Below are 14,899 nucleotides of genomic sequence, written 5' to 3' on the forward strand. Positions count from 1 at the left end.
CCATCCATGTGAACCATGTGAACCATCGCTGGACGCTCCATGTAGCATCCGACATGAGATGATGGGATCTACCGCAACGTTTCCACAAACCATGCCAACTGCTGTCACCGTCATAAAGAATACTTTCGTTGGCCAGCAAAACATAGCATTTACCATCCATGTGAACCAACCCTAAAACTGATTGGTGTTCTGTCATTATGGGGCATTTCCTGCAGACCAGCATTTATTCACACCCCGTATGGCTAACCCCATTTGCTGAACAATGTCTTTTGATGCCCCTAAATGATACGATATGAATTGTCTTTATTCATTCAGCAGGTGGTTTAATGGGGAACCACAGGGTCCCAATTTACCCTAAGGCACTGTAGGCACATGCCTACAGGCGTCTAATGATAGAAAGGCGGCTCACTCTGCTCCTCGAGTGCCTTCCTGCCTCCTTCTCTATGCAACTTAATACTGAGGGTACCTCTGGCTACGTAATACTAATGGGCTCCTGTAGCTACTCATGATGGGCAAGGGAAGTAAGGGAGAAGCGACAGCTAGGCCAGCCAGCACACTTGTGGTTGCCTTCAGCAGAGGTTTGTAGGTTCATGGAGGGCGAAGTCTGAGGTCCCGGGACATCTGTGCCTATAGGGTCCCGTGAGGTAAATCTGGGCCTGGGGAACTGTGAAACGTGCGTCAGCCCTTTGTATAATTATACCACCAAAGCTGTACATATATTTGTGTTTTTTGCTTTTTGCATACATAGGGAGATTTTTTTTTCTTTACTATGGTACTGGATTTTTTAACGTTTTTATTTAAGTTAAATTTCATGATTTTTTGCTGTTCTTGTACTCCATGTAAATCTTGTATGATTTAGTTCAGTTGATACAAAGTTCAGACACAGCTAAGTGATTATCTCCTGCTTTGCTCCGTTCGCTTCACTAGATGCATCCTCCGTGACACTCCTGACAGTTGACGATAGAAAGCCAAATTCCATGTAAAGTAATGATTATAATTTTCTCTCTTTTGATTGTTTTCAGGTGTTATTTATAAAAAGAGGAAAAACTTGTAAGTACAATCTGCCTAGTTCATGTGATCCTTAAAAAAGTTAAACATTTGCAGACCAAAAATACTTTCATGTTGGGGGCGTGGTATCAAGGACAGAGTTGTACTTCCTACACCCTTAGGCCAACTTGCTTCTGGCTCCCCTTCTGTGTGTAACAGCCGCTCTACCACTGCGTTACATGTGGAGCCCCTGCTTCCACTGGCAACATTCATATAAAGCAGTCCTTCTCTTTTATGTACAGCTCTATTTGGACAGCAGCTCCCTTTGTCCATGTGTTGCTCACTATTTTCAGCATCCCTTTTCCACTTTCCACAAGTCTGCTTTCTCCATATGAAGCCACGCCTCTTTCATGCCCTTGCACAGCAGCCGCCCAAGTCCTGGGCCTTTGTGACCTGAAACCCAGCCCTACCTAGTATAAATTTTAGTTTTAATTTATAGTGCATTTTTATCTTAGAGAAGTGTACTTCTTATGAGAGTGTTTACACGTGTATTTTAAATTTGACTTTTTTTCATGATAGTGGTCCTTTAAAGAGACACTGAAGTGAAAAAAAATATGATATAATGAATTGGTTGTGTAGTATGGTTGATTACCAGAACATTAGTAGCAAAGAATATATTTTTTATTTACAGTTATATAGTTTTTTTATAACATTGCATTATTCTCTAATATTTGCAGTTTACACACTACTCAGCATTTTAAATGATTTTACAGAGCAAGCTAGTGAACCTTTGAACTGTCCTCAGCAGGAAAAAAAAAAACAATACAGTGCCAGACACTTGAGATTAAAAGCTTCAGAAGACAGAGCTCTCTGCGACTTTGAAAGTCGTGGAGCTCAATGGCTCTTTTGCATAGATAACAACTGGAGTTTCTTAACTCTTCCTGTACTGGAAACACTATTAGGCTTATATATCTGTTCCTAATGTTTTATTTCTTAGCTGTACTACACATACCAATCATTATATCATAAGTTTTTTTTTTCACTTCAGTGTCTCTTGAAATGAGGGGTTGCTTTATTTGCACAAACATTTTTTTTTATAAAGAATTATAGCTTATGAAATAGATGCTAGCCAAAAGAAAATGGAGAAAGAAAGAAATAGATGTTTGGATTTGAAGGAAAAAAAATAGGATTCTGTCTATATTCTCTTAACTGTATGAATGGACTGTGGACACTACAGATGCAAATGTATAAATATTGAAAAAAGTGACATAAAGGAAAATGGCCGGATGGCACGATGGGCAAGAGTAAACATGGAGTACGATGGGTGCCACAGACAACTACGAGTAACACCTGTATGTGGCACAGGTAAGGGAGGGAAAGCAGCAGGACTTCACAGCATGAAGAGCAAGTTCTTCCGATTGTGGTGTCTGTTATAACAACGTTTTAATGCATAAGTGTACTGAAACAGATTAGGGATGATCAATGACAATGAGATGCAAATATTTCGGGGTTCATGCACAATCATAAACAGCTTTATGCACAAATATGCAGCTTGAAAATGCACCAATCAATTTAAACCTGGGTGGGACTCGATTCGTTCATTTTCAAGCTGCATATATTGGCACAAAAATGTACATCGTCCTGCATGAACTTGGAAATATTTCCATCTCATTAATCATCCCTAAAGCAGATAGTAGTAAGAAGGTTTAATGGGCATTGGAGCAGTAAAAAGTTTGTATTGAAGACAAACCAGACATAAAAGATAAAAAACATCAACCAGCTTAGTTAGGATCCTTGGCCTTCCAGATGAGAGCGATGAACAAGCCTATCACCAAGAGATCGAGAATATCTGCAACCGGTGAAAGGCAAAAAAACTTGTCCTAAACATGACTAAAACTGCAGAACTGATCAATAAGTTCAGGAAAAGCCCCCCCCCCCCCCCTTGAACACCCCCCGGTTCTCATCGAAGGTACAGAGGTCGTCAGAGTCCTGCACACTCGCTTCCTGGGCACCACCATCTCCAGCGACCTAAGGTGGGAGGAAAAGGACACCAAAAACAGAAACAACGGCTGTTCTTTGGCGTCAATTGGAAACATGTAGAATGTCACAAGATCTTTTGGCCGCTTCTACTCTACCATTGGGAAAATTGCTCTTCCATCATCATATAGTATGCAGGTGCCTCCATTAATGACAGTTATGAACTAGGAGTCGCTGAGAGGATCATCAGCTCCCCCACACTACACTTGGGGGTACATCTAGCTACTTAGTACCCTAAATATTAAGAGGCATCTACATTGGGCAGAAGTGACAGCTGCCAGCCAACATAAGTACATTGCGGTTTTGGAGAGGTTTGTGGGTTCATGGAGGGAAAAGTGTAGAGTGCCAGAACATTTGTGCCTATAGGACGGGGTTTGTGGGTTAATGGAGGGAAAAGTCTAGAGTGCCAGAACATTTGTGCCTATTGGCTCCTGTGATGTAAATCCGGACCTGGGCTCCCCCCTCTACTCCTCCAGACTGTGTTCCATGGCCGCCAAGATAGCAAAAGATCCCTCTCCCATCGGGCCGTCGCTACAGGTCCTAACCCACCAAGACCACTAGATACAGAAACTCCTTCTTTCCCCAAGTTGTTCAGCTCCTTAACATCCCCCCCCCCACCACCACCACCCAGTAGCGTCACTAGGGGGGTGCGGTAGGTGCGGACCGCACCAGGTGTCATCAGCAGAGGGGGTGATACCAAGCTCCAGGCTAAGGGAGAGTGGAGAAGGCTATGTAAATACTTTCCAGGCTACTGTCTGATAGACTCTCTCCTGCTCTACTCCCTTCTGGCTGCACCCTATTGAGCTTATAACAGAGTTCAGAGGCCACCAGGGCCATATGGTGATCATTTTAACACCCCCCTATAACAAGCAACGTTACTACCTGGTGAAGTTTGGAGGTTCATGGGGTAGGAGGGGGTGACACCATGAGTTTCCGCACCGGGTGACACCAGCCCTAGTGACGCCTCTGCCACCACCACCACCAATTACAGCCACACCACACCACTGTATATCTTCTTTGTGATCTTGTAATATCACTGTCCTTTGTACTACTACTATAGTAGCTTAAGCTTGACTGTGCCAAAAATCTTTCCATGCAGAAACCCTCTGTACTTGTCAAATAAACCTGATTCTGATTCCAGCGTTTATCTATGAAGGCATCTTCATATCTGAACACTGCTCTTTCAGACCACACACATCTCTGTGTTTATCATTTGCCCTTTCATTGCTTGCGGTTCACTTGCTCCATGTCTGCTTTCCTTCTTACGTGATGTTTTTCTGCACCACTTCCTGTCTACAGATCTTATCTCAACAGTAATTTTAACTTTCGGACTGTCACTAACAACTCTTCTCTGCTGCTGCTGAACTCCTCACTCAGTTCCTCTATTGGTGTCACGCAATGGTCTTAACAGTGACTCACACAAATGCACTTTATGTTATTTTTACATTCCTTTGCTCCACATACAACTTCTCAAGTATTCTTATCCACTCTATGATCAATATTCTTATCCACTGTCTGATCACAACCCTCTGAAGTTCAACCTCCTTTCTTACTGACTCAACTATCGATGTGTCCTTCAAGTACTTAATGTCCTTCAAGTGCTTAAAGGATACCAGATACGAATAAAAGAAGAGAAACGGTGGGAGCAGGCATATACTATCACCTGTCTTGGTGCCCACCACTCCCCCCCGTTCTCCTCTCTAGCCCACTGTGACGTTTCTGAGACCACAGAGCCCAGAGACACAGTGTATATTGGGAGATTAAACAAAACCCAACTGGCGGGGCGTTGATTGGGCACACAGTTCACACAAAAGTTCAAACTATTGCTAGACAATCCACAAGGAAGTGTCACAGAAGAGTCCCAATTCCCAGCTTCACAGGTAAAACAATACAAGTCCCAAAGTCCCAGTAGCTCCACAAATAGCAGAAGTCCAAGAGGTGCAGTTCTCACCAGTCACCACATCCAGTATCCATTGGACAAGTCCATAACACCACTGCCTCACATGAGGTACATGATACCAGCTCTCCTCTGTGGTGCCTAGCTGTATGCCCCTCCCTGCTGAGAGCCCACAGAGCAGCCTATACGGGGAATGGCTTCATGCTGATAAGGTGTATCTCTGATGTCTGCAGAGTGTTGGGGAAGGTGAGCTTTCTATGGGACAGCAAATACAGTACTGTGCATAAGAGTCTGCAGTCCTAATCCAATCACCCATTGTCACACCTCCCATCGGCCAGAGCCTGCGCAGTAAGCCTGACTCCGGCAACTTGGAGGAGGAGCCCGGGGGCTTTTAGGCATGATGGGGGAGCTAGAGAGAAGAATGGGGGGAGCGATGAGCATCAGGACAGATGATAGTATATGCCTGCTCCCCCATATTTCTCTTCTTTTATTCGCATCTGATATCCTTTAGGAGGGAGTCATAGATTGCTAAATCTACACTGGCCCGATTTTCCCGACGATTCGATCCCATCACTGGGATCGAATCTGCTGTCAAATAGTTCGCGCTAAACGCACCCGACCGATTGATTTCCTCCTGATATCGGATATTCCTCCTGATTGGTCGCGCCGTGCGGGAAATTACCGTCGATGGCCCGCGGGTAGGGAGCGCGTCGCATGATCTGGGCCTTTCGACGCAGGTATACATTACCTGAGGCTGGCTCCTGGGCATCCCGTCCGTCACTGCTCCCGTCATGGCACCTCCGGCATCCTCGTATAACTTCTGCTGTCACTGGCGTGACAGCGGACGTACAAATAGAGGGCGCTCTATTTGAACTTCCGCTGTCACTGGTGTGATAGCGTAAGTTATATGCGGATGCCGGAGCCGGAGGTGCCACATGTCGGGGACATCACGCCCGGGAGCCAGCCTCAGGTAATGTATGCCGGGGGGCGGACAGGCGGCAGCGGCAGCTAAGCAGATTGTGAATCGGTTTCAGGCTGAAATCGATTCACAATCTGTTTGCAGTAAAGGCAGCCATACGATCCCTATCTGATCAGATTCGATCAGAGAGGGATCTGTCTGTTGGTCGATCTGATGGCAAATCGACCAGTGTATGGCTACCTTAACTTCTCATGTCCTTACCTGTCTAAATGCTAATAATGTGTGGACATTATGATCTTTACACCCTTTAAGGACTTCTGATGTCAAAAACCTAATCTATTTTTTACTCACCTGGGGCCTCTTCCAGTCCCTCACAGCCGTCTCAGTCCCTTGCCGCAGCCGCATTCCTCCGCATCATCCCACTGGCCGTCCATAATGATCACAAACCCGTCGGCGGGTCGGGGTCTTCTGCGCCTGCACGGGCATTTGTGCCTGCACTTCCACGTCATCTGGCGTGTACTGCGTCTGCGCACAACTACTGTGCAGGCGCAGACAGTGGACACACGGGCACGAGTACCTGCACAGGCGCAGAAGACCCAGCGAGGTTGCAATCATTATGGACGGCCAGCGGGACAACGCGGAGGACCAGGGCTGCGGCGAGGGGCTGCAAATAAGCCCCAGGTGACAAAAAAAAAATTTGGTTTTTGACATCGGAAGTCCTTTAACAAGTGTAGCCACAAAAACCACCTGATCTGAAGGATGGACCCCTTTATCAGAGGGAGTGAGGTAGTAGTTGTGGACCCCCATTACAGCTCTGGCCCCCCTGTGGTCGCAGGAGCTGTTCCCCTGTAGTTACACCTTTGCTGATTACTTTGTAGAAGAAGGCAAAGGCAATCACCAGAAGAAATAAGCATTTGAAATAGTAAAGCTTTCATACTATACTCTGTTTTATTTGTTTACAGTATATTTGATGAAACAAAATACCTTGTATCTGCAGACTGTAATGTACCATCTCTCATTCTGTTGCAGCCCTGATCAGAACATGAAGGCAGCTGATGCTACTGATACAGGAGGTAATTATTATCTGCTACATATGGGCGTATTACAAAGACCTCTGCTGGCCTGGAATACAAAGTGCAGCAGAAAAAAAACAACCAGTGAGGAGTAGATGAGGCCACATACAACAAAATATGATGCCCCACCATACCACCCAACTTTTTAAGATAAGAAAGAGGGACACTTAAGCCACGCCCCTGCAACACCCCTAACCACGCCCCCAGCACACCCCCTAGTCACGCATCCCATGAAGATTTCATAAGAATAATATGTTATTTTATCATTTTATTGGTTTACAGGTGGTGTGACCTGTGAAGATATGGAGTTACCGTACTGTGAGATCACTCCGAGGGTGAGTATTTCTAACTTTCTTCAAGGAACTTTGGGCAAAAATGCAGAGATGCCCAATCCTTGCTGAATGTACACTTTTTCTTCTTTTCCTTCACTTCCCTTCACTTCCTGTTCCTGATGAGATCACAGGAAGTGAGGTATGCTCATTCTTGTTTCTTTGTGAAAGGGATTCCTTTCATTTCCTGTTCCTGGTGGAATCACAGGAAATGAGAAATGCTCATAATTTCTTCTTTGTGGACGGGATTTTCTTTACTTCCTGTCCCTGGTGAAATCACAGGCAGTGAAGAACGCTCACCAAGGAGAACCACTGATACTGATCTACTACCATGCTTTCACAAGCAATTATTGTTATTTTTGAAAGAAGATTTGGATGCAGTTCTGCTATACATCAAAATATTATTTAAAAGATAGTCCCGAATGTGCCTAAAATCTAAACTATCTTACCAAAACTTGCTGCAGAACACAGGCTCTATTTGGTATTGAGTATGTCCACTCACTAAAAAAATGGGGGGAGAAGGTAAATTCCACAGAGTTTGCATAAACCAATAGATTAAAGAGCTTGCCTAAGCCCATCTCATATATTTCAACAATTTCCTTTATTAAAATTTCAAAATGCAAATAAACCAACGTATCGATGTAGGAGATTGTGAGCTACTCTGAGGACAGTCAGTGACATAGCTATGTACTCTGTAAAGTGCTGCAGAATATGTCAGTGATATATAACTACATAATCCACATATCCATGTAGGAGATTGTGAGCTCATCTATGGACAGTCAGTGACATAACTATGTATTCTGCAAAGTGTTGCAGAAGATGTCAGTACTATGCAAATACATAGTAATAATAATAATAATAATATGGTAGGACATAAGACTATGACTATGGTAGGATTAGATTGTGAGCTGATTTATTTGAAAGGTCAGATTAGGGATGTTTCATAAATAAATATATATATATATTGTGATAGGGTGTCAGTTGCCTTGCAAGAGAAGGTTGTGGATGGAATATATGTGTCACCTCGTTTGAGGTATTGGGTTAGATAAAGCTCCAGGAAAAAAAAAACAAAAAAAAACTGCATGAGTAAAATAGGCTATTTTTCAAGAGCCGGTTTAGGGTCCTGGAGTTGGCCAGGGGAGAGTGGGTGGGTTCCCTGGCCATCTGGCCCAGCCCGGGTTTTACACCTGTGCAGGGTGGAGCACAGGTGCTGTATAAAAGTCAGCCAGGCTGACCAGGAAGTAGCTCACTGGGTTCCTAAACTCTGGAGGGAACAGAGCTCTCACGCATCGAGGAAAAACTAATCTTTGCATGTCTAAATGTAAGTTGCCATTTGCTGGACTGTCTTATTGAAACCCTGTTTATGTGTAGTCAGTTAGGGACTAAAAGTGAGACAGGTAGTTGCTCAGCCGAGCAAGGTTTTGTTTTGCTGTTTGTATTTTCTGGCAACTGTTTATTTTCAAAAATAAACCAGGCAGGAGCCTGACTTTTACAAAATTGGAAGCCTGCTGTCTCGTCTATGAACTTTCCCATCCCCGTTGCTAGGGGAAACCGCTACAATATATATATATATATATATATATATATATATATATATATATATATATATATATATATATATAAGAATCAGAAACATTTGTATTTATCGCCAAGCACAAATTGGGCTTGGCACAAAGCAGGTACATATATATATGCAAAACAAGAGCAAACTGTTCCCTGTCCATCCATTACTTACAAAAAAACAAGCAGTGCAAACTAGTATTACCCACAGCCCCATATCTTACTTATTCTGGGGCACTATGTGGAGTCCTCATCATCCTCACACACCCAGCAGACTGCAGGGTGGGCAGGTCAATCAATCTTCCTCAGTTTAGGCTCCTGGCGGGCTGCAGCAGGTGAAATTCCTCCTGCTATCCTCCGCAGTGTGCTACCTCGAAAGGTGGTGCCACGGTGGTGACGGTGGCGCAATTTAAAACAGGGAGCATGACCTGCGTCTGTGCAATGATGCTAAGGGCCTTGAACCAGAGACGAAGCACCCTCATGTATTTTACCATATATATCAGTGGGAACAGTAGAGAAAATACCTACCCTGCTCTCTGCTTCATCCTTCACTGCTCAGACTGCTTCTAATCAGCCCTGATAAAATCCCAGACTGAGCATTCAGTCTGGCTTTGCTCAGGAATCATTCTAGCTGAGTCATTATAGCAGAGCCAGAAGGGGGCAGGCTTGGGCTTGAAAAGACATCAGAGAAGACAGACTCTATAATGATTCCTTAGCAAAGGCAGACTGAATGCTCAGTCGTGGATTCTATCAGGGCTGATTAGAAGCTGGCTGAGCAGTGAAGGATGAAACAGAGAGCATGGTAAGTGTTTTCTCTAATGTTCCCACTGATATATATGGTAAATACATGAGGGTGCTTCGTCTCTGGTTCACTTTAAGTCAACTATAGAGCAGCTTCACTGCACCTGACTGTCACTAGAGGGCAGCAGAGACAGACCAGCAGTGATAGACATGGAACTCAGCACAACCTGGTGGGACAGGAGGCCTGAAAAGTGATGCGAGGCCCCCCGCTGTTAGTGAGGCCTCAAGCAGCCGTGTATATGTGCTCGTGCCTAGCGGTGGCCCTGCCTTGGCCTACTGTATGCTATTATGCGGAATCCACATTTCCGATCGGCAACTACAGTAAACTTCTGCATTCTCTAATTGGCCTAAACTTCCGAGTCTTCTGATTGGCCTAAAATGTCCACGGCAATCCGATTTCTACGGCACCAAACTGAATCTCTGATTGGTCTAAAGCTTCGGAGTTTTCTGATTGGCCTAAGATTTTGGAGTCTCAGTCATGCGATATTTCCCTGGAATTTCGATTTCTGCATACCGATTTCTTCCACGGAAAGCCGATTTCCAATCGGAAAAAACAGAAATTGAAATTCTGAGGAATTCAGAAGCTCATGCCTTCTCCCTATCAGTGGCATTACTACAAATAATGGGGCCCCAAGCAAAACTTTGATGGGGGCCCCCAATGGTCACACCCCTCCTCTTGCCTCCCCAGGTGCCCTTCATGGCCTTGAGGCCCATCTCACACGGGTCATAAAACAAGTGTGGCCGTCATGATCTTCCCACCCATAACAAGTGTAACCGCAAAACACCTGATCTGAGGTATAGTCCTCTGTATGGAAGGAAGGGGAGGTTAGTAGCTGGGGCCGCCTCCCCCCTCCCCCTGTGATTGCAGGAACTGCTCCCCTCTAGTTACGCCCCTGCTCACTATACACCAGCGGTTCTGGGCGTGAGCCTGGCTTTAGGAGAAAAAAGAGATGATTTGCATAATCAAGAGTGATGCACCATGGGAAACCGAGGTTACTCACTTAAAGCGGATCTGAGATGAAAAACTAACTGTAACAAGTAACTTGTCTATATATCTTATCTAAAGTTTAGTTTACATAGCCAATATAGCTGCAAACAGCTTTAATAGAAAATGATTATTTCTTCCTGTGATACAATGACAGCAGCCATGTTGTTTGTAAACATTACACAGCGGCAGGTTTATCTGTATCTTGATCACTAAGCCTGTGAAAAAAAACCTAATCCCCCCCTCCTCCCCTCCTCCCCTCTGCCTCTGAAATCAATGGCTAGTAACACCTCCTCCTCCTTCTGCCCAGACTGAGCTCCCATGAGCCCTTGCTACTGCCAAGGCTCTCTGAAAACCTGTGGGCGTGGCTTATTTAGTTTATAGAGAATTAGAGTATTAAAACAAAAACAAAAAAGTATTTGGCTTGAGGAATGCCCTGTAAACAATAGGAAAGGAACACAATTATGCAATGAGTAAAAGTTCACCTCGGATCCACTTTAAAGACGAACTATTACAAATGCCTCCCATACCTACTACCACTAACTCTTCTGTAATCCTCCTAACCCTACTTCCTAACGGTGTCATGAGATAGATGCTAATGTGTAGAAAAGACATGCAGTATGTGGAGCAGATGAATTATCTGTACATTATGTGGCTCCTATGTGCTTCCAGAGCCGAGAGGAAGAGGCAGCAGCAGTCAGGGATGAAGGAGGAAGGCAGGAGATGGCCAGTGGGCAGATGGCGGATGAAGAAGATGTAAGTATCTGGAGACAGATGGGCGTGGTGTATATTAGCATGCAGGGGCGTAGCGATAGGGGTTGCAGAGGTTGCAAACGCATCGGGGGCCCTTGGCCCAGAGGGGCCCCGAAGGGCCCTACCTCAACTTCAGTATTAGCTCTCTAGTGATCCTGTGCTCATAATAATCACTTCTGTAGATACTTTGAATAGTGGTAAATATTAACAAAGGGCTGCCCACTCCCTTCTTGCACCTCTGACACTGTAGATTGCAGGTGTATAGAGTGCTTGGGGGGCGCCAATGTAAAACTTGCATCGGGGCCCACAGCTCCTTAGCTACGTCACTGTTAGCATGTATGGATGGACAACTTCCTGGAGTTTTTTTCTACCTTTTTTTACTTTTCATTTAAAGAGAACCTGAACTGAAAATAAAAAGTGAAAATAACCATACACACTTACCTCCTGTGTAATCTACTGCTCAATCTCTTTCTCATCTCCTGCGTCCCATTTGTCCACTGTTATTAATGGAATTCTCCGTCCTCCATTTTGAAAATGGCCATTACCCCATAACTGCTTCCTGGTCAGCACACAATTATACAGCCGCTGCAATGATCTGTAATTCCTGGGTCATATCTTGCAGCTTGTTTCCCCGAGTGATAGCAGCAGCGCGATCGCTATTTACAACTTCCCGGGCAGCATGGCAGTAGCACTTGTAGATCGGTAATGCAGGTCCCCTCTGTGGCTTTTTGTCCATTCATCAGCCCTGCGTCACTGTAATCCGGGCAGATTGGGATATCTTCAACCGCAGCGCTCGCAGTGTCCATCAGAGGCCACCATACTGCCTTGTCTATTGGCCCCACTCATGACCTGCGGCGCATGTGCGCCGGGGTCATGGGGTTAACCAATGAGCAAGGCAGTATGGTGGCCTCTGATGGACAATGCGAGCATCATGGCTGAAGATATCCCGATCTGCCCGGGTTACAGTGACGCAGGGCTGATGAATGGTATTGTGAACAGTACACAGGAAATAATGTGTGTGTGCTTTTACTTTCATTTTATCAATGACCATGGCATCTCATTGATGTCATTGGTCATTGATCACAGGCACTTTGATCCGTGGTCTACTAATCTGCTGTGGGTTAGGTGTGGGGAGGTGGCATGCATGCACATTATCATTCACCACCCATTTGAACGCAAAGAAGATTATCTACGTCCCTGTGCAGGAACTGAAGTCCTGCAGGGCGTAGATTTACCGCCTCAGACACGGTAAGTGATTAAAGTAAAACTTAAGTGAAAACAAACTGATCAGGTAAACAACTGTATCAAACTTCCTACTTCTAAAAATGAATTTTAGATAGCCCACAGTATTATGTTGTGTTTAACCATTTCAGCCTTCAATGTTATTTCACCTTATGCTTCTGAGCAACTTTCACCTCCCATTCATTTGCCAATAACTTTATCACTGCTTATCACAACAAAATGATCTACATCTTGTTTTTTCCGTCATCAATTAGGCTTTCTTTGGATAGTACATTGTACTAAGAATTCTAAATGCATTTCAGCTACTATACTTTTAAAATAATACATACTACCATAATTAAAAACTACGTATTTTATTTGCCCATTTGTCCCAGTTATTACACCATTTAAATTATGTCCCTATCACAATATATGGCGCCAATATTTTATTTGGAAATAAAGGTGCATTTTTTCAGTTTTGCGTCAGTCACTATTTACAAGCCCATAATATAAAAAGTAACAGTAGTATACCTCCTTGATATACATATTAAAAAAAAAAAGTTCAGTCCCTAAGGTTACTAATTATGTATTTTTTTTATTGTGTATTTTTTTTTTTTACCCAAAAAAAATGGGGAAAACTATTTGGGAGTGTGGGAGATAAAGGGTTTATGTTAAATGTAAAATAATGTAAAAAAAAAATTAAAAACAATTGTTTTACATGTAATTTTACTATTTGGCCACAAGATGGCCATGCACATATCTTCTGTATGCGTAGTATTACTATGCAAAACGGAAGTAATGAGGTGATGTAAAAGCATGGGCTTTGTGACAGACGGAGTCGTCTCGTAGATGGCATCGGTCTTTCATACGGGCACTTGGATCAATGAGGGCTCGTTTCCACTATCGCGAATCTGCATGCGTCCAACGCATGCAGATTCACACATGTAATGCAAGTGGATGGGCCTGTTTCCACTGTAGCGTTGTTGAGGTGCGTTTTTTTCAGCGGTAAAAAAACGCACAAAAGAGCCAACGAATTCGCCTGCGAGTGGAATGCATGCGAATCGCCGCTAATGTATTTAATAGTAAAAACGCATGCGTTTGTTACATGCGTTTTTACCCGCGATTTCGCGTGCGATTTCGCACCTTTTTCAATTTTATTTTGCCCTGGCAGTGTCATGGTTAATCGCACGCGAAATCGCGGGTAAAAACGCATGCGGAAACGCATCCGCATGCGTTTTTACAAGCGTCGGAATGCCGGCGAAATCGCGTCGCAACAGTGGAAACAAGCCCTGAATGGTAACTGTGTTCCAATTCATTGATCTCCGGGCTAACGAGCCGGCTGCGGGAGCGCACACGTGATCAGCCGCGGCGACGAGCAGCAGCAGGGGCAGCATTCTAGACGTTGCGTCCAAAATGCTAAAGTAGTTAACCACTTCAGGTTCAGGGATTTTTAACCCTTAATTTTCCTGACAATTTTGGCATATTAGCTGTGCGGCTTTTAGAGATGGGCCGAACGGTTCGCCCGCGAACGGTTCCAGGCGAACTTTGGGTGGTTCGCAATCGCTGGCGAAGGCGATCTTTTCCAGAAGTTCGGTTCGCCCCCATAATGCTCCATTTTGGTCAACTTTCACCCTCTACATCACAGTCAGCAGGCACATTGTCGCCAATCAGACTACACTTACTCCTGCAGCCCCACCCCCCCCTTATAAAAGGCAAGGTTCTCCAGCCGTTTTACTCACTCATCTGCCTACATTAATTAGTGAAGGGACAGCTGCTAACAGACTCTGCTAGGGGAAGCTTAGTTAGGCTCTTGTAGGCTTGTTAGCTTGCTCTTGGCTGATTATTATTCCTTATATAGCACCCCACAACAGCTTCCTCCTCCGGACGAGGATCTTGTCTTCCAGGGATTTGTAGGATGTCAAAAGCACGCTCACATACATTGGCCGGGAATCAAACCCAGGTCAACTGCTTGGAGGGCAGCTATGCTCACCACTATACCACCAACACTACCGGCTGAAGCCAGGCTAGCTGGCCTGGGAAGGATGAAAAGCTAGGTGGCCATGCAACCATTCCTGCTAACCTGAAGCTTACTAACTTATTAAGCGAACATTAATTCTTACTGTCTCTCAGTCAGTCTGCGACTGAGAGAGAGGCTGGCTGACAGGCTGAGGACTGAGGCAGGGAACACACTTGCAGGGCCGTTTTTCCCTGCGTTTCCCAGGTTTCCGTCGGGTTTTGCGGTCGCGTCTAACGCGTGCGTTTTTCTGCGTGCGTTTCTGCGTTTGCATGGCATGTAGTGTCATGCAATGTGCGGAAAAAAGCAGAAAACTGTGCGGA

At 44.7% G+C, this 14,899-nt stretch overlaps 1 protein-coding gene across 5 annotated transcripts in view; it reads left to right on the plus strand.

Moving 5' to 3' along the window:
- The window catches only part of LOC137560929 (CXADR-like membrane protein), a 141,116-nt gene that overhangs the window by 118,148 nt on the left and 8,069 nt on the right, over positions 1–14,899 (plus strand). For 4 of the 5 annotated variants that reach the window (XM_068272112.1, XM_068272115.1, XM_068272116.1 and 1 more), the window contains 4 exons: positions 1,023–1,050; positions 6,870–6,913; positions 7,196–7,248; positions 11,261–11,344. In XM_068272112.1, the coding sequence (XP_068128213.1) occupies positions 1,023–1,050; positions 6,870–6,913; positions 7,196–7,248; positions 11,261–11,344 (209 nt within the window). The remainder of the gene's footprint in view (positions 1–1,022; positions 1,051–6,869; positions 6,914–7,195; positions 7,249–11,260; positions 11,345–14,899) is intronic. The other variant, XM_068272114.1, reaches the window with a different exon arrangement.

Source organism: Hyperolius riggenbachi, chromosome 3 (genome assembly GCF_040937935.1).
Source record: "Hyperolius riggenbachi isolate aHypRig1 chromosome 3, aHypRig1.pri, whole genome shotgun sequence".
In the NCBI taxonomy this organism is placed as follows: domain Eukaryota; kingdom Metazoa; phylum Chordata; class Amphibia; order Anura; family Hyperoliidae; genus Hyperolius; species Hyperolius riggenbachi.